Source organism: Salmo trutta, chromosome 25, assembly GCF_901001165.1.
Source record: "Salmo trutta chromosome 25, fSalTru1.1, whole genome shotgun sequence".
Lineage (NCBI taxonomy): Eukaryota > Metazoa > Chordata > Actinopteri > Salmoniformes > Salmonidae > Salmo > Salmo trutta.
Genome location: NC_042981.1, coordinates 46488976 through 46508946, shown reverse-complemented (window position 1 = coordinate 46508946; position 19971 = coordinate 46488976). Strand labels below are relative to the sequence as shown.

General features: G+C 42.2%; 1 protein-coding gene and 1 long non-coding RNA gene across 4 annotated transcripts in view; one reads left to right on the top strand and one right to left on the bottom strand.

The window, feature by feature from the left end:
• The window catches only part of LOC115162624 (GTP cyclohydrolase 1), a 42907-nt gene that overhangs the window by 8798 nt on the left and 14138 nt on the right, over positions 1-19971 (bottom strand). Inside the window, exon 3 of the mRNA XM_029714099.1 lies at positions 8672-8727. Coding sequence (XP_029569959.1) covers positions 8672-8727 — 56 coding nt within the window. The remainder of the gene's footprint in view (positions 1-8671; positions 8728-19971) is intronic.
• Positions 1366-18656, top strand: LOC115162625 (uncharacterized). Of its 3 annotated transcripts, none has more exons than XR_003869590.1 (3): positions 1366-1403; positions 17466-17748; positions 17856-18656. It is a non-coding gene; the product is annotated as an uncharacterized LOC115162625 (long non-coding RNA). The 3 variants fall into 3 exon arrangements; XR_003869591.1 differs by lacking the exon at positions 1366-1403 and adding an exon at positions 4476-4564; XR_003869592.1 differs by lacking the exon at positions 1366-1403 and adding an exon at positions 10051-10206.

Below are 19971 nucleotides of genomic sequence, written 5' to 3'. Positions count from 1 at the left end.
GGCCTTGTGAATGTTGACCTGTCGAAAGGTCTTACTAACATCGGCTGTGGAGAGCTTGATCACACAGTCTTCCAGTACAGCTGGTGCTTTCATGCATGTTTCAGTGTTATTTGCCTCAAAGCGAGCATAGAAGTAGTTTAGCTCGTCGTTAGGCTCGTGTCACCGGGCAGCTCACGGCTGTGCTTCCCTTTGTAGTCAGTAATGGTTTGCAGGCCCTGCCACATCCGACGAGCGTCAGAGCCTGTGTAGTACGACTCAATCCCAGTCCTGTATTGATGCTTTGCCTGTTTGATGGTTCGTCGGAGGGCATAGCGGGATTTCTTATAAGCTTCCGGGTTAGAATCCCGCTCCTTGAAAGCAGCAGCTCTAGCCTTTAGCTCAGTGCAGATGCTGCCTGTAATCCATGGCATCTGTTTGGGGTATGTACGTACCGTCACTGTGGGGATGACGTTATCGATGCAATTATTGACGAAGCCAATGACAGATGTGGTGTACTCCTCAATGCTATTGAAGGAATCCCGGAACATATTCCAGTCTGTGCTAGCAAAACAGTCCTGTAGCTTAGCATCTGCTTCATCTGACCACTTTTTTTATTGATCTAATCACTGGTGCTTCCTGCTTGAATTTGTTCTTGTAAGCAGGAATCAGGATGATGGAATTATTGTCAGATTTGCCAAATGGAGGGAGAGGGAGAGCTTTGTATGCATCTTTGTGTGTGGAGCCTAGGTGGTCCAGGTTTGGCAAAACTGATTTAAGTTTCCCTGCATTCCGTTTCTACTAGGAGCGCCGCCTCTGGGTGAGCGTTTTCCTTGTTCGCTTATGGCGGAATACAGCTCATTCAATGCTATCTTAGTGCCAGCCTCTGACTGTGGTGGTATGTAAACAGCTACAAAGATTTTTTTTTTTTAAACTGTGTGTCTGCAGTTTATCATGAGAAACTCTACCTCAGACGAGCAATAGCTCGAGACTTCTTAGATATTGTGCACCAGCTGTTGTTAAACATACATAGACCGCCGCCCCTTGTCTTACCAGACGCCGCTGGTCTATCCTGTTGGTACATCGTATAACCAGCCAGCTGTATGTTGATATTGTCTTCGTTCAGCCACGACTCCATGAAGCATAAGCTGTTACAGTTTAATGTCCCGTTGGTAGTTTAATCTTCCCAATAACTCGTCCATTTTATTGTACAAAGATTGCATGTTTGTGAGCAGAATTGAGGGGAGTGGGGCTTTATTCGATCGCCTCCAACTTCTCAGAAGGCAGCCCATTCTCCGGCCTCTCTTTCTCCACCTCCTCTTCACGCAGATCACTGGGGTCGGGGCCTGTTCCCGAGGGAGCTGTATATCCTCCGCCTCGGGCTCGTCAGAGTCGTGAAAGAAGAAAAAGGATTCTGCTAGTCCGTGGTGAGTAATCGCAGTCCTGATGTCTAGAAGTTATTTTTAGTCATAAGAGACGGTAGCGTATGTACAAAAAGAGCAAAAAAAAACAAGTTACAAACAACGCAGATAAACGAGAAGGAGAGGTTCTGTTGTCTTTACATCCTGTAGGTCTGATAACTGATTAGAAGTTAACTCAACAGTAATGCTATTGGTCAACTAATCAATTGTTAAAGGGTTCTCAGATTCATTGTCTCTTTCTCTTTTTTTGTTCCTGACATGCGCTGGTAAAATACTCTTTCGCTCTCCGATAAACATTTTAATAAGCTAATTGCATAGTCTTATCATGGGTCGCATGTGAGGTATATACAGTACCTTCAGAAAGTGTTCACACCTCTTGAATTATTCCACATTTTGTGTGATTAAAATTGATTTAGGTGTCGTGTTTTTTTTTTTTTTTTACACAAAACACTCTGATGTCAAAGTGGAAGAAAAATTCCAACATTTGTTAAAAAAAATTAAAAAATAATGTAATATATCTTGATTAGATAAGTATTCAACCCCCTGAGTCAATACATGTTAGAACCATCTTTGGCAGCGTTTACAGCCGTGAGTCTTTTTATGGTAAGTCTCTAAACTTTGCACACCTGGATTGTGCAACATTTGGCCATTATTATTTTTAAAATTCTTCAAGCTCTGTGAAATTGGTTGTTGATCATTGCTAGACAACCATTTTCAGGTGTTTACATATATTTTCAAGCAGATTTTGGTCAAAACTGTAAAATCGGATACTCAGGAACATCCACTGTTTTCTTGGTTAGCAACTCCAGTGTAGATTTGGCCTTGTGTTTTAGGTTATTGTCCTGCTGAAAGGTGAATTCATTCATCTTCCAGTGTCTGGTGGAAAGCTGACAGAACCAGTTTTTCCCTTTAGGATTTTGCCAGTGCTTAGCTCCATTCCGTTTCTTTTTTATCCTGAACTACCCAGTCCTTAAGGTTTACAAGCATACCCATAACATGATGCAGCCAACACTATGCTTGAAAATGTGAAGAGTGGTACTCAGTAATGTGTTATTGGATTTGCCCAAACATAACTTTTTGTCCTGAATACAAAGTGTAATTGCTTTGCCACATTTGTTGCAGTATTACTTTACTGCCTTACTACAAAAAGGAGGCATGTTTTGGAATATTTTTTTCTTCTGTACAGGTTTCCTTCTTTTCACTCTGTCAATTAGGTTAGCATTGTGGAGTAACTACAATATTGTTGGCTCCTATCACAGCCATTAAACTCTGTAACTGTTTTAAAGTCACCATTGGCCTCATGGTGAAATCCCTAAGCGGTTTCCTCGCTCTCTGGCAACTGAGTTTGGAAGGACGCCTGTATCTTTGTAGTGACTGGTACCCTTTACAGGCAGACTTTACTGTATTTGGCTTGTAAAAAAAAATATATGGCAATGTTTTTTTAGAGCCTAATTCATACAGTCCCATTTTTACCACATTCTTACCGGGATAAGCCTTTTGTATCTCCTGTGCACACGCCAGCAAGTACAGGAGTGGGAGCAGACGTGGGGCGGCAATGTGGGTAGGCGCCTATTTTAATAGATCAATTGAATCACAAATAAACCCATTATTCATTGGTTTTAGGCAGGTCCTCAGAAACATAAGACTGATAAAATGTATTTTCAAAAGAATAGACTGGCATATTGTGAGTTGAATTATGTCACTGGTCTGTACAGCCTATATGCTACATGACAGTGTCATGCACATGAAATCAATCGTTATTATGTTCATTAAACAGACAAGACACGCTTAGGCTACCCTGACCATAGTCAACACACATATTTTATAGTATTCTAAGAATATAATGAAACATAACAGAATAAAATACAAATTATATTTTTCCCACACAACTTGCATCAAGGCAACGTGTGGAACCGCTGTCATATAAAAAAGTTATATTGAAACAGAGCCCAAGGCAAGCCCATACTTTTTCGATCCTACTCTGCTTTGTTAGGGAGCAGGCATAGCCTACAGGGTCTTACATTGAGAGTATCAATTCAAGGGCTTTATTGGCATGGGAAACATATGTTAACATTTCCAAAGCAAGTGAAGTAGATAATAAACAAAAATGAACAGTAAACATTACACTCCAGGCACGGCGCCAGGATTTTCTCTCTCCGGGTGCTAAGGTGGGGCTTGACCAATACGTGGGGGTGCTAAGAAAATAGTACATTTTCATGACTATTTACAAGTGCATTTATTCCATATGCATAATCAGACAACTGTGCATCGGTAATAATGTTTCGGATGAAATGGCGATCACAACGTCAGAAATGAAATGAATAATATCCAAAGTGCAGCCACAACGAGAAGTGCCTTTACCCTATGCCTGTCAACTGTGCACACACACACTTGTAAAAACGAACTGGCTATCATCACAATCTTAGTGATTATATTTCTACTGCAAACAAAAATAACTTGTAGGCCAACGATATACATGCGTCCTGCTGTGCATTGGTTATAATGGTATGGATTAAATGTCTATAACAACGTCAGAAATGAAAGGAATAAGATCCACAGTGCAGCCACAACGAGAAGTGCCTTTACCCTATGCCTGTCAACTGTGCACACACACTTGTAAAACGAACTGGCTATCATCACAATCTTAGTGATTATATTTCTACTGCAAAAATACTTATAGGCCGACAATATGCATACGTCTTCTTGTTCCATTTAGATCCAGATCAGCGCGATTGAATCATGTTCCCACCACCGGACAGGCGCACTCTGTCAATAAATAGAAAGGCCTTTCAGTTACTCGCCAAGTGTTGTTTTACAGTGGGCTCCAAAATTACTGGCACACCTGACTGGCAATGCACAAACAATACTTTAACAAATATAAACAATATAATTATAGAGAAACTCAAAATACCAACATGTGAAAAATACTGTACTTTATTAATGTTTCAATGGAACCCTGTAATGTTTGACAAGGTTAAGGAACACATTTGGAGGGATTTTGGACCATTCCTTTATGCAGATCCTTCACACTCTTGGGTTTGCGCTTATCAACTGCCCTCTTCAACTCAGCCCACAGGTTTTTGATTGGATTGAGGTCCGGCGACTGAGATGGCCATGGTACAACATTGATTATGTTGTCACAGAACCATTTCTGTGTGGATCTTGAGGTATGTTTTGGGTCATTGTCTTGTTGGAAAGTCCACATACAGCCCATTTGCGACCAAGCTTTAACTTCCTGACTGCTGTCTTGAGATGTTGCTTCAATATATATACACTTCATTTTCCTTCCTCATGATGCCATCTATTTTGTGAAGTGCACCAGTCCCTCCTGCAGCAAAGCACCCCCACAACATGATGCTGCCACCCCCGTGCTTCACAGTTGGGATGGTATTCTTCGGCTTGCAAGCCTCCCCCTTTTTCCTCCAAACATAATGACGGTCATTATGGCCAAACAGTTCTATTTTTGTTTAATCAGACCAGAGGACATTTCTCCAAAAGGTACAATCTTTGTCCCCATGTACAGTTGCAAACCGTAGTCTGGCTTTTTTATGGCGGTTTGGAGCAGTGGCTTCTTCCTTGCTGAGTGGCCTTTCAGGTTATGTCGATATAGGACTCGTTTTACTGTGGGTATAGATACTTTTGTATCCGTTTCCTCCAGCATCTTCACAAGGTCCTTCGCTGTTGTTCTGGGATTGATTTGCACTTTTCTCACCAAAGTACGTTCATCTCTAGGAGACAGAACGCGTCTCCTTCCTGAGCGGTACGGCGGCTGCGTGGTCCCATGGTGTTTATACTTGCGTACTATTGTTTGTACAGATGAACATGGAACCAGACTTGTGGAGGTTTACAATTGTTTTTAAAAGGGTCTTGGCTGATTTCTTTTGATTTTCCCATGATGTCAAGCAAAGAGGCACTGAGTTTCAAGGTAGGCCTTGAAATACATCCACAGGTACACCTCCAATTGACTCAAATGATGTCAGAAGCTTCTAAAGCCATGACATCCTTTTCTGGAATTTTATTACAGTGAATTATAAGTGAAATAATCTGTCTGTAAACAATTGTTGGAAAAATTACTTGTGTCATGCACAAAGTAGATGTCCTAACCGACTTGCCAAAACTATAGTTTGTTAACACAAAATTTGTGAAGCGGTTGAAAAACGTGTTCTAATGACTCCAACCTAAGTGTGTAAACTTCCGACTTCAACTGTACACTTGATTTAGGCAACATTGTTGCATGCAAAATGTTTCTGATCAGTGATAGATGAGAAAACAAATAGATGAGCTGTACCACCTCCACTTATTTACCCAGCCAGAGAATTAACCAAATATACAAACGGAGATCCAGTGAAACAAAATCACATTGATAAATATGAGTCACAGGCTTTTGGTTGGAAGTAGACCTAGGCTACTCAGCAACCTGAGAGTGAAGAGCAAAATAATCCACTTGTTAAACTACGTAACATGCTTTCAAAATGTTGTGATCAGGGCTAATACATGAGCCAACTAAAGAGGATCATTAGCAGTACTCACCTCAACTTAGCTAACATTTCTACAGCCTAAATGTAGCCTAACCAATATCCAAATGGAGATCCAATGAAAACTAAAATCTGACATTGGTTGATTTATCAAGACGAGTCCTCACGCTTGTCTCAAAGCAGCGCGAAAAGGTGCTGAAATAGGTGAACACGCGGGTAAGCTACTGCTTCAAATGTATCATAACAATTGGATGACTTTTGGAGTTTCAGTAAGCAACAATTTGATGCCTTCAATTGCATTAGCCTACTTTATTCCAATATTTTCGTCATTCGGTGATATTTATTAATTATTTATGGGTCCACCTTGTTGTGGTTAAGAAAACAGTGCATGGGGTGGGCTATGCGAAGAGATGGGTGAAGTGACATGCCTCGCAAAGTTTACAGGAGGATAACGGGCACTGCCTAGCAACCTTCAAGAGTTTAAGAGTGTAGTGCGTGCCAATGCAGCCTCAGCATTACAGCTACATTTCATACTAAGCCGTTCGCAGAACTTCACCACAATCATGACTAGGTCGGATGGCAGAAATAAAAATAGAGGCTTTGTCGCCGGCAAAAGTAGGCAAAAAGTTGGCGGGATGCTTATGTTAGTAGAAAAATATCTTAGTTTGAAAGGTGCATTGATAAATCAGCCAAAATGTAATTAATAGCTTCAGCATGCTTAAAGGGATATTCCATGTCTGATTTATTATTTTTACCCATCTACCAATAGGTACCCTTCTTTGTGAGGCATTGGAAGACCTCCCTGGTCTTTGTGGTTGAATCTGTGTTTGAAATTCACTGCTCGACTGAGGGACCTTCCAGATAATTGCATGTGTGGGGTACAGATATGAGGTAGTAATTCAAAAAACACTTACTGCACACATAGTTAGTCCAGGCAACGTATTATGTGACTTGTTAAGCACATGTTTACACCTGAACTTATTTAGGCTTGCCATAACAAAGGGGTTTAATACTTATTGACTCAAGACATTTCAGCTATTACATTTTTATGAATTTGTAAACATTTCAAAAAACATAATTCCACTTTGACATTACGGGGTATTGTGTGTAGGACAGTGACCCAAAATCTAAATTTAACCAAATAAGGCCGTAACACGACAAAATGTAGAAAAAGTCCAGGGGTGTGAATACTTTCTGAAGGAAATGTATAATATGCACATATATACAAATATTACTCCACTATACAGTTATTGTCAATCACATCCCTTGGAGGTATCTTTGTGATTTGGAAATATATTGTGTTATGTGGTCTATGTGTTTGTGTAAGCACTGGGGTATCAGCTTGTGTGCTAACAGAGTGTATAAGACCATGTGCTTAAAGTTTGCATGCGTGACTGTCTGCGTGCGTGCCTGGTGAGATGTCCGTTAGTGAGACTCCAGGCCAGGGAAGGGAAGTAAGAATAGGCGTTAGTGAAAGGGGCTCAGGTATTGGGGTCAGGTGGGATCAGAGTCCTCGCTTGTCACTTACACACTCCTAATCAGCTTACAGCTCCACCATGAGCAGCCTCTCCACTTAAACAGCCCCACCGTAAACACTAGCGCTATGCTAAAACTATGTTCTGCGAATGCTACATTGTAGAAGCTAATGTACCACTAACCCACTAAACCCAGGACCAGCTTACTCTGAGTTACAACATGAGTCAGGTTCTTAGTTCAGACGCATCACCGCTAAGTGTTCTAGTTCCTATTATTTAATAAAAGTGACCGTACTGTACTGTCTGAAGGACTCTCGAAGAACAGATTACATTCACACATGATGATACTGCACGAGTCTAGGTAATCCCAATCCCTCAATATTCAACCTTCCTGTTATTATTTTATTGTCATATGAATTCGGAACCTTGGTCGGTTCCCTGGTATATTGACAAGAATTTAAATAGCTAACAATACTTACACACTGAAGAAGGGTATTAAAACCTCTACAGGATCGGTGTCCCGACCTCGGGATGGTTGAGCTAACGTAGGCTAATGTAATTAGCATGAGGTTGTAAGAAACAAAAATTCCCAGGACACAGACATTTCTTATATGGGCAGAAAGCTTAAATTCTTGTTAATCTAACTGCACTTTCCAATTTACAGTTGCTATTACAGTGAAAGAATACCATGCTATTGTTTGAGGAGAGTGCACAATTATGAACTTGAAAATGTATGAATAAACCAATTAGGCACATTTGGGCAGTATTGATACAACATTTTGAATAGATATGCAATAGTTCATTGGATCAGTCTAAAACTTTTCACATACAGTGCTGCCATCTAGTGGCCAAAGTCTAAACTGTGCCTGGGCTAGAATAATTCATTATGGCCTTTCTCTTGCATTTCAAAGACGATGGTACAAAATAAATACAAAAAAAACCATGTTTTTTCTTTGTATTATCTTTTACCAGATCTAATGTGTTATAATCTCCTACATTAATTTCACATTTCCACAAACTTCAAAGTGTTTCCTTTCAAATGGTATCAAGAATATGCATATCCTTGCTTCAGGTCCTGAGCTACAGGCAGTTCGATTTGGGTATGTCATTTTAGACGAAAATTGAAAAAAAGGGGCGGATCCTTATTACGTCGAAACGTTTGGGTATGCTATCCCTGAACCGGCAAACATTATTTAGAAAAACGAAAAATGAAGTAAGCTTTTTGAGACATCTTTTTGTGTGCAGAGTGCTGACCCATTAAAAGTTTTGTTATATCTTTGACAACAATAGCAAACAAACTGTTAAACTGTCCATACTCTCTTACCTGGCCAGCTTGCTGAGGCCCAGCACCCTTTTATTGGGGAGATAGCCTATGTGGACCTGGGGGAGAAAAGAGAGACCATGTCTGTCATTAGTGATGTCCAAGATCCTTATTATAGCATATCCACAACCACAGACAGCAAATCATGTTGCCCCAAATTCTGCAATTCCCAAGACAGACCTAACTGGTATGTCAATGTGCAGTATACACTCAGTATACAAAACATTAAGAACACCTTCCTAATATTGAGTTGCACCCCCAATTTTGTCCTCAGAACAGACTCAATTTGTCGGGGCATGGACTCTACAAAGTGTCGAAAGCATTCCACAGGGATGCTGGCCCATGTTGACTCCAATGCTTCCCACAGTTGTATCAAGTTGGCTGGATGTCCTTCAGGTGGTGGACCATTCTTGATACACACAGGAAACTGTTGAGCGTGAAAAACCCAGCAGCGTTGCAGTTCTTGACACAAACCGGTGCACCTGGCACCTACTACCATACCCCGTTTAAAGGCACTTCAATATTTTGTCTTGTCCATTCACCCTCTGAATGACACACATACACAATCCATGTCTTAATTGTCTCAAGGCTTCTTAAACCTGTCTCCTCCCTTCATGTACACTGATTGAAGTGGAATTAACAAGGGAAATCAATAGGGGATCATAGCTTTCACCTCAATTCACCTGGTCAGTTTATGTCACCGAAAGAGCAGGTGTTCTTAATGTTTTGTACACTCAATGTATCAGTGGTTGACTGTGTCAGCTCGCTAAGCCAAAGCCTAGGCAACACAAGCCTTCAGGTCTCAGGCAAGGTTACTCATCTCACAAACATTTTTTATCATTCCAGTGGAGGCTCCTCAGAGGAGGAAGGGGAGGACCATCCTACTCAGTGAATTACATACAAATGAAAATTGTAAAACATTATACTAAATATATTCACGTCACCAAATAATTGATTAAAACACACTGTTTTGCAATGAAGGTCTACAGTAGCCTCAACGGCACTCTGTAGGGTAGCACCATGGTGTAGCCGGAGGACAGCTGGCTTCCGTCCTCCTCTTGGTACATTGACTTCAATACAAAACCTAGGAGGCTCTTGGTTCTCACCCTCTTCCATAGACTTACACAGTAATTATGACAACTTCCAGAGGACGTCCTCCAACCTATCATAGCTCTTGCAGCACGAACTGACATGTTGTCCACCCAGTCAAAGGATCAGAGAATGAATCTAGTACTGAAAGCATAAGCTACAGCTAGCTAGCGCTGCAGTGCATAACATGTGGTGAGTAGTTCACTCAAAGAGAGAGAAGGACAATAGTTGAACAGTTTTCAACAAATTAATTTCTTCAAAATGAAGGAGAAGCAAGAGAGAGAGAGAAAGATAAAAAAAATGACAAACTTTCAGTTTCACTTACTTAGCTAGCCAATGCAGCTGGCTAGTTTAGATACTCAAACACCCAAACATTCAAACAGAGGGATGCTATGTTAGCTAGCTGGCTATGACTATCCAACACAACACTGGAACTCTTCCAAGTCAAGGTAAGCTTTTGGTTTTATTGCCACCAGGGCCCGCCGGTCTATCTGCATACTGACTATACACTGTAATGTTACCATATGATTGTAGCGGGTTTACTAACACATTAGTTCTATTAGCTATGTTGACTAGAACGTTACTTTAGCTGATATGGGGACAACGATGTAGGCTGTGTGTAGCGGTTATGACATGGTTTGGGCTTGGAAAGGTTTTTTCACCTGGTCAAATAGAGCTGATGTGTTGTTCATTGAAGTCCACAAACCAAGGGAAAAGGTGAGAGGAGAGTGAATAGAGGCTAGAATGAAAACAACCTCTTATGAAAACAAACCCTTATGCGTGATCAGGGGTGTATTCATTCCGCTGATTCTGTTGAATTGTTCTTTCTTATAACGGAAGCAAACAAAACATGGATAGAAATACTTGAATTTGTCCAATATACTGTTGGACTAATGATTACACCCTAGATAAGCTAGGTGCAAGCAAGTGTGCAAGGCGGTATTGACATGTGTCACTGTCTGTCATCTCAAATTCTTCTCTCGACCTGTGTGCACCTACGTTGTAAACTTTCATTCATAGGCTAGGTTCAACCTCATGATGGGTATAGGGAAAATTAGAGTATTATGTAGTAGCCTAAACCTATCGATGTTACATTGAACTGGGTGAATGGAATATGAATGACAGTCATCCAACACGCTGTAATAGAAATAAGGCCGTGCTCATAAAAAAAAAAAATCATCCTCTCTCATCATAAACGGCACTGACTGCCACTGCATTATACAGTATGAAGAAGGCAAGGTAAACATTTGTGTTTCACCATGACAGGCGTGTAAAGACATGAATCATAAGGCGCCAAGACAAAAGGCAACGTTATCTAAAGGTCATCGGAGGAGTGCAGGGGAGGCAAGGGAGTCATGTCTGCCCGTGGATAAATAAGCAGCAGATAGAAGATTAGAAAGCAGATTGAGACTCTCCTCCCCATCCAACTGGTTGAGCCTGCTTCTGCGTATGACTGGGAGGCTAAGTGGCACCCCTCACCCTCCATCCTCCATTCAAATGTCAGCAGCAATTTGATGAAACAGGCTGAGAGAAAGGGCATGCATGCAAGGATTTATCCTCCTCTCCTGCCCCCCCGCCCCCTCTTTCTGGTTGGTTGTGATAAAAACGGCGTCATTTAACTATCTTGGTCCAAGCTCTTCAGCTTCTTCCTTTCGGCTCACTGCTGCACTTTTAAAAAGCGCATTTCTGAACTGGGTAAACAAACAACACTTTCACTTCACTTCGAAAAGAGGGGATTCAAGTTTGATTCAAAGTAGGGTTCAGAGATGGGTTTCGTGGTTTTTCAAAGGTATGCGGTGTAAAGGTATACATTAAAGCCAAACGCAATGAAAAACAATATCAACTTGTCGCGAGGTGATGACAAACATTAACATCATTATTAAAAGACAAGTGACTGACTGGAGGCGTGACGAAAATGAAAAAAAAAAGAGCACCAAACGGCTCTATATTTCAGTTGGCGGGGAGAAATCGGTGAGTCATTATAGCACTCAGCGGGCAGCATGGATAGACGTGCAGGGAAATAGATGAGTGCGTGGATAAGAGGCGACTAGCGCTTGTGACGACGACAGGGAGCTATCAGCGGGGGAAGGAGATGAACGGAAACAAAGTGGCCTTCTGACAGCCAGCTGCTGACAAACAAACACACACACAGCACAAAGAGAAAAAGTCACAGTCTGTGTGTGTATAACGCTTGCTCCCTCTATCATCATGGCCCATTTGCAGGCGTGAAAGGGATGTGAAAGTATAAATTGCCTCCCGCTTTGTCTTAAATGGCAAACACCTGCAGGGTAAGATGAGGGGAGAATAGAGGGCAGGATGCTAGGTCTACGGTACTAAATGTCAAGCAGGAGAATTTCCAGAGGCAAGCGTGTCTCACTTGAATCCCCGCTAATGGGATTTCATCTGATTTGCATGGCGTTCCAAAGGTCACCCCTTTCCCAATATAGTGCACTACATTTTATCAGAGTCCTATGGGCCCTGGTCAAAAGTAGTGCAATAGGGTGCCATTTGGAACACAACCTTGGTCAGTGCTGCGGGCTATTTGTATTTACCAGTAGTTTAATCACAGCTGGGCTCAATTACAGGCTCATCAGTAGATAAAGAAAGCCTTTATCAGTAGGTTACTCCTCTCACAATTGTGGCATCATCAGTGGCGATTTTAGCATGCAAATCTTGGTGGGGCAAACTCCCCCAAAAATGTTTAGATGCATGCCAGCAAAGCCACTTTACAACACTAAACAATACATTAATTGCACTGTCACGGTGACAAACGGTGCCCACAAACTGTTAGGGCCTACATAAAGCTGTCTTTTCAGCACCATGGAGTGAATCCTTACAACTGCTACACCTGGCTATCAGCGGAGCCTTGTATGGCAGCGAAACCGTTAATTCAGCCTCATTTACAGCCCTTTTAAAAAACATCGCTGATATGGCTGACTTGCTTAACAAATGTGGCTTCTACTGACAATTGAGGTGTACAAACTATGGCATAATTAAACATTAATGAGCGAGCTAGGACGAACGTAGTCAATATAACTGTTTGTTCAGCACTTTTGAAATGTACATCGACAGAATTCAGAACATGGGCCGTTCTTACAGTATTCTTCTTGTACACCAAGTCAGAACCGTAGGATAAATAAAGGTGGCATATAAGCAGACAATGAAAGCTCTTACAATATTCAATGATTACATTTCTCCAAAACAGGCACCACCAAGTCAGAACAGTAGGCTAAATTATGAGGGGGTAAAGGCCCAAATAATTAGGGTGATGCACATGGGCTACTAACAGATTACTCCATAACATACACTTTGTATTACTTTCTTAGCTACAGGATACATATCTCCCTGGAAAATGACAATTTATGCAGCAGCCTACAATACATTTTTGGACTCACCTTGATGTGCTGTGCTCACTTGAACAGGAAGGTGGCGCGGCGGTCCTTGTAGGCAAATTTTGTCATCAAACTTTGTAATCAAAGGCAGGCATTCTCTGGATTTATGGTGCTTTGAAGAGAACTGGGAACTTACAAAAAAAAACAAGGTTGAATCATGACGTCACTGATCTTCAGGTCGGAGGTCGAGAAAGAGGCCTGAGTTCCCGACTTGGAATTCTGAGTTGGATGACTGTTCTAAACTAATTGTGAATTGTGAAACTAATAAGTGAATGCACCAATTTGTAAGTCGCTCTGGATAAGAGCGTCTGCTAAATGACTTAAATATAATGTAAATGTTTGCACATTCCTCAGGGAAAATCCTGATTCTGTTTCTGAACTGACGGTCTTGATCTGTCAAGTCTGCTTTTCCACTGACAATAATGTAGACATTACGGTCATCCTTATATCGCCAAAATATGGTGACCTCTTCAGTAGGCATTGCATTGTACCTAGGTCCCGTGTGGCTCAGTTGGTAGAGCATGGTCTTTGCAATGCCAGGGTTGTGGGTTCGATTCCCACGGGGGACCAGTACGGAGGAAAGAAATGTATGCATTCACTACTGTAAGTCGCTCTGGATAAGAGCCTCTGCTAAATGACTAAAATGTAAAATGTAAATGTAATTTTTCCCCCCCAGAGTTCCTAGTTGTCTTGAACTCACTGAAGTCTGAGATTTCCCAATTCTGAGTTTCCAGTTGTTTTGAACGCGACAAAGGTCATGCTAGATTGACAGCATGGCCAATGCCCATGGTGTTGAATGTTTATCCATTTAAGCTTGGAAAAGAGACCCTTAAACCCAGACTTGGACCACACACCCACTCCACTGAATAGCCAGCTAGTTATCGCTTTACAAAGCTTGCAGTTAGCCACTGATTCCTTCCAAACCACTCATTGTTGAATTTGCGATTTCAAACTTCTTGTGTAATGTTTATGTCCAATGGCACCGATACTCATCTATAATTTCTCTTCATATGACAAGGATTGAAAAGCATTTGCCAGTAGATTGTCCACGTGATTCATGATGATGACTGCTCCCAGACAGACTGAACAACTTTTTTGCTCGCTTTGAGGACAATACAGTGCCACTGACACGGCCCGCTACCAAAACCTGCGGGCTCTCCTTCACTGTAGCCAACGTGAGTAAAACATTTAAACGTGTTAACCCTCGCAAGGCTGCAGGCCCAGACGGCATCCCCGGCCGCGTCCTCAGAGCATGCGCAGACCAGCTGGCTGGTGTGTTTACAGACATATTCAATCAATCCTTATCCCAGTCTGCTGTCCCCACATGCTTCAAGAGGGCCACCATTGTTCCTGTTCCCAAGAAAGCTAAGGTAACTGAGCTAAATGACTACCGCCCTGTAGCACTCACTTCCGTCATCATGAAGTGCTTTGAGAGACTAGTCAAGGACCATATCACCTCCACCCTACCTGACACCCTAGACCCACTCCAATTTGCTTACCGCCACAATAGGTCCACAGACAACGCAATCGCCATCACACTGCACAAACCCATCTGGACAAGAGGAATACCTATGTAAGAATGCTGTTCATCGATTACAGCTCAGCATTTAACGCCATAGTACCCTCCAAACTCGTCATTAAGCTCGAGACCCTGGGTCTCGACCCCGCCCTGTGCAACTGGGTCCTGGACTTCCTGACGGGCCGCCCCCAGGTGGTGAGGGTAGGTAACAACATCTCCACCCCGCTGATCCTCGACACTGGGTCCCCGCAAGGGTGCGTTCTCAGCCCTCTACTGTACTCCCTGTTCACCCATGACTGCGTGGCCATGCACGCCTCCAACTCAATCATCAAGTTCGCAGACGACACTACAGTGGTAGGCTTGATTACCAAAAACGACGAGACGGCCGACAGGGAGGAGGTGAGGGCCCCCGGAGTGTGGCGTCAGGAAAATAACCTCACACTCAATGTCAACAAAACAAAGGAGATGATCGTGAACTTCAGGAAACAGCAGAGGGAGCAGCCCCCAATCTACATTGACGGGACAGTAGTGGAGAGGGTGGAGAGTTAAGTTCCTCGGCGTACACATCACGAACAAACTGAAATGGTCCACCCACACAGACAGCGTGGTGAAGAAGGCGCAGCAGCGCCTCTCCAACCTCAGGAGGCTGAAGAAATTCGGCTTGTCACCAAAAGCACACAGACTTTTACAGATGCACAATCGAGAGCATCCTGTCGGGCTGCATCACCGCCTGGTACGGCAGCTGCTCCACCCATAACCGGAAGGCTCTCCAGAGGGTAGTGAGGTCTGTACAACGCATCACCGGGTGCAAACTACCTGCCCTGGATATAGGTCTATAACAGTTTGGGTCGAGAGTGTCTCCCCCTTTGAAGAGGGGGATGACCGCGGCCGCTTTCCAATCTTTAGGAACCTCAGACGATATGAAAGACAGGTTGAGCAGACTAGTAATAGGGGTTGCAACAAGGGCGGCGGATAATTTTTGGAAGAGAGGGTCCAGATTTTCTAGCCCAGCTGATTTGTAAGGATCCAGATTTGGCAGCTCTTTCAGAACATCAGCTGTCTGAATGTGGGTGAAGGAGAAGCGGGGGGGGACTTGGGCCAGTTGCTGCGGGGGGTGCAGAGCTGTTGGCCGGGGTTGGGGTAGCCAGGTGGAAAGCATGGCCAGCCATAGAGAAATGCTTTTTGAAATTCTCGATTATCATGGATTTAATCAGTGGTGACAGTTTTTCCTAGTCTCAGTGCAGTGGGCAGCTGGGAGGAGGTACTTTTATTCTCCATAGACTTTACAGTGTCCCAAAACTTTTTGGAATTGGTGCTGCGGGATGCAAATTTCTGTTTGAAAAAACTAGCCTTTGCTTTCCTAACTGACTGTGTGTATTGGTTCCTGGCTTCCCTGAAAAGATGCACATCGCGGGGACTATTCGAAGCTAGTGCAGTACGCCACAGGGTGATTTTGACCTTGAGCCTTCTTTGATGGGCACTTTTAATATAACTCTATGGTAGCACCCAAGGGGCTTGAATTTTCGAGCTCTCCCCATAGATTTTGTGGTGACATAGTGTCCCCATGAGTGACAGACATTGAGCCAATCACGGCGCAACTAGAGAACATTACCAACCCATACCCTCTGTATTTTCCACTGGCTGTCCCACCACCACAGAAAGCACTGAGCTAGGCTGAAACACCTGCATTTTGGAGCTGCTTTCCTCAAGAAAGCAAAAAAGAGAATGTTCGTATGCGGCTTTATTAACTCAATTACTTTTTCACATTGTTTGCAAACGAAGTGACACATATTAATGCCAAAATAACATGCAAAACAGGTGGGGCTCAAAACTGAATGATGGGTCGCCATTGGGCATCATTAGCCAGTATGAAAATGTATGCACTCACTACTGCAAGTCGCTCTGGATAAGAGCTTCTGCTAAATTACTTAAATGTAATGTAAATGGATGGAGTTGGATAGAAAATCCACAAAACCGCCTGACTGTTTTGTGAACAACATTTCCACTTTACCACTTTCAGTGATTAAACATACAGTATTACCCAGCAGGAAAAACAGGTTCAAAGGACTTTTATGACATCATGGTCAGGTTGTTTACTGGTTGTAAAAGGAATTCAAAATATGTTTTTCTGGTTGTAGCAGAGACCGTGAGGTTGTAATCTCGTTATATGACGTCTTCTTTGAGTTTTTTTATCGCTTTGGTACTATTTTCACAAGTACAACACACGACATCACACAGTAACCTTTTCACCAAACCTTCATCTAGAAACACCTTTCATATGAAGTAATTGCCTTTCACAATGCAATGTTCACAATACTTTTCATATGATTCTCTTCTCATATGTTTAAATACATTTGACCATCACCTAATCCAACTGTGCTTAATGGTTAATCACTTAACTGTTTGGTAAACCTATAGATTTTAAACTGGTTTGTCTACTATATATAGATTTTGAGAATGGGCCCCATCAAAGAGGTCAAAGAAGTAGGCATGGGCACTGTCAAAGAGGTGGACATCAGAGAGAGGGAGCCAGATGGCAGGGAACTGTTGTGTCTAATAAACAGAGACCTTACCATAGCAGAGGCTGCCAGATTAGTTTACCCCAATCTGAAAAGATCAATTGTCAATTCGATCATGAGAACAAAACAAAAAAAAATGGTAAATCTGCAGGATAGGCACTATGCTTTATCATTACATATACAGTAATTGACATATTATAATGCATGTAAATTCACAAAACATTTCACAGTATTCTTCCAGTATGATCTATAGACAGTAGACTCTGTTCTACCCTCAGAATTGACAGAAGACCCCATGGTGGTGGCCGTGGCCATGTGCTGACCAACCAGCAGGAGTGGGCAGTGGTGGAAACGGTGAGGGCCAGGAATGACGTACGGCTGTCTGAAATAAAGCAGGTCATTGAAGAGAACGATGACACCTTTGCCAATGTGGCATCCATCAGCCTACCAACAGTCACACGACTTTTGAAGAGGAACCAGGTATCTAGGAAACACATTTTCCTGGTGCCTTTTGAGAGAAACAGCGACCGGGTGAAACAACTGCAGGCCGAGTATTTTCAGGTACCACACTATATACTGTATTACTGTTACTATTTAATGCACATGCTACTTCACAATTTCATATTGGAACTATACTGTAAAAATAACTGACCAAAATATATTTTTAGAGGGTGATGGTGCTTGATACTGCTGTGAACCATAACAAGCATATCTTTGTTGACGAAGTGGGCTTCAACCTGGCCAAAACTCAGCGCCATGAGCGTACGGGCGACCGTCCAAGTGCCAAGACAACTTGGGGGAAACATCTCCATGTGCGCAGCCATCTCTGAAGATGGTGTGGTAGGACATAGGCAATTACTTGGATCCTACAACGCTGCACACCTCATTGTGATACTCAATGAAATTGATCAGGCCTGTCAAGGTGAAGGGGATGACAATTTATGGCCAAATGATTAAGACAGGATTGATGCAAATGAATGCGTGCTGAACATGATGTTTTATTTTCATTAATTTCTTTCATTTAATTTCTTTCATTTGATTACAGACAGTACACCTATGTTGCAATTATATCCGTTTTTTGCAAGAATGATTTTAGAGGATGTCTTCATTGATCACACCTTTGATTACACATTGTATAGATATTATGGAAATTATACATTTTCTTGGTAATGTAAGTGTATTGCCTAATGTGAAATTTACAGTATTGTCGCCTCGTGGGTCTTCCGGTCGCGGCCGGCTGTAACACAGCACGGGTTTAAACGCGGATCTGTAGTGACGCCTCGAGCACTGCAGTGTCTTAGACCGCTACGCCACTCGGGAGGCCCACTTTCAGCACTTCTAAGGGCGATTTGAAAGACGTATTTTACATTGTTTGTTATTGGATTAACTGGTAGTTAAAATGACTACATTGAAAAGATGTCATTATGTTGTGTTTTGGTGATTAAACCAATGTTCTCATTACATTATAAGTGTGACCAGTTTGGAGTTTTGTACTAAGAGTTGTGAAAATGTACCATACACGTGAAAATAGTACCAAAGAGATACATAAAAACTGTGATCAGAAAATAATGTAATGTGCCAAATGTCTCCCACTGAGTACTGTACCTTTTGGGTTATGTGTGATGAATCCAAAGTAGAAGAGATCAGAGGTGTGGACTCGAGTCACATGACTTGGACTCGAGTCAGACTCGAGTCACAAATATGATGACTTGCAACTCGACTTTGACACCAATGACTCGTGACTTTATTTATTTATTTATTTATTTCACCTTTATTTAACCAGGTAGGCAAGTTGAGAACAAGTTCTCATTTACAATTGCGACCTGGCTTGACTTGACCCTTATGACTCGACCTGACACCCTCCCCAAGCCCAAATATAAAATATTATACACACACACACACACACACACACACATATATTATGCTATTAAAAAAGTGTGCAGCGCATCAACTCTTCATTTAACGGATTACAGTTTGAATCGGACAGCAGCCAATCAAATTGTGCCAGCTGAGAAAAAGTTGTGCGTGGCAGTTCAGAGGAACATCGGCGGGTGAATTTAGATGGAGCCCTTGGAAAGATGATACCCAAAATTATTATTTTCGGATATAAAGACGACGCTGTATCAACAAAAAAACGGATTGCAACTTGCAAAACATGCGGGAAGAAAATTACAGATGGAGGCGCAACAATTTCCAGCTTTGTTTGACATTTGAAGCTGCACAAAGAACGGTAAGTCGTGGCTAATATAGCCGACAGCTATATATTTTATTACTTTACTGGTGTATCATGTAGGCTAACGTAACGTTAAATCAATGAGCCTCCACACAGTCAGTCAGTCCGGGAACGTGATAATTGCACCCAAGATTGAGCTACAACTGGCTAGGCAGCTGGTAGCCTAAATCCTGCCTGATGTTACTGCTGTTCCTAACACCATTGACATACGTTAGCCTACTGTAACCACACAGAGAGTGTGTGTGTGTGTTAAGGTTGGATGATTGTGTACAAGCCTACATCGCCCGATTGCGCCCCATAACAATCCTCAATAGTCAATCACTATTGGGGGGGGTGTATCTTTCTCATGGCTACCCATGTATTTCCATGGAAATATAACGTTTATTTGGAAAGTAATAAATATATAGATATTTTTAAACGCATTCATGATTTGCGTAAATGTAATATACTATTACTCTTGTTCAAAATATGAAATGGTATTACATTTGGTGAAGAGCACAGTATGACTTGTTTAGGACTCAAAACTCAAAGTTTAGGACTTGAGACTTGAC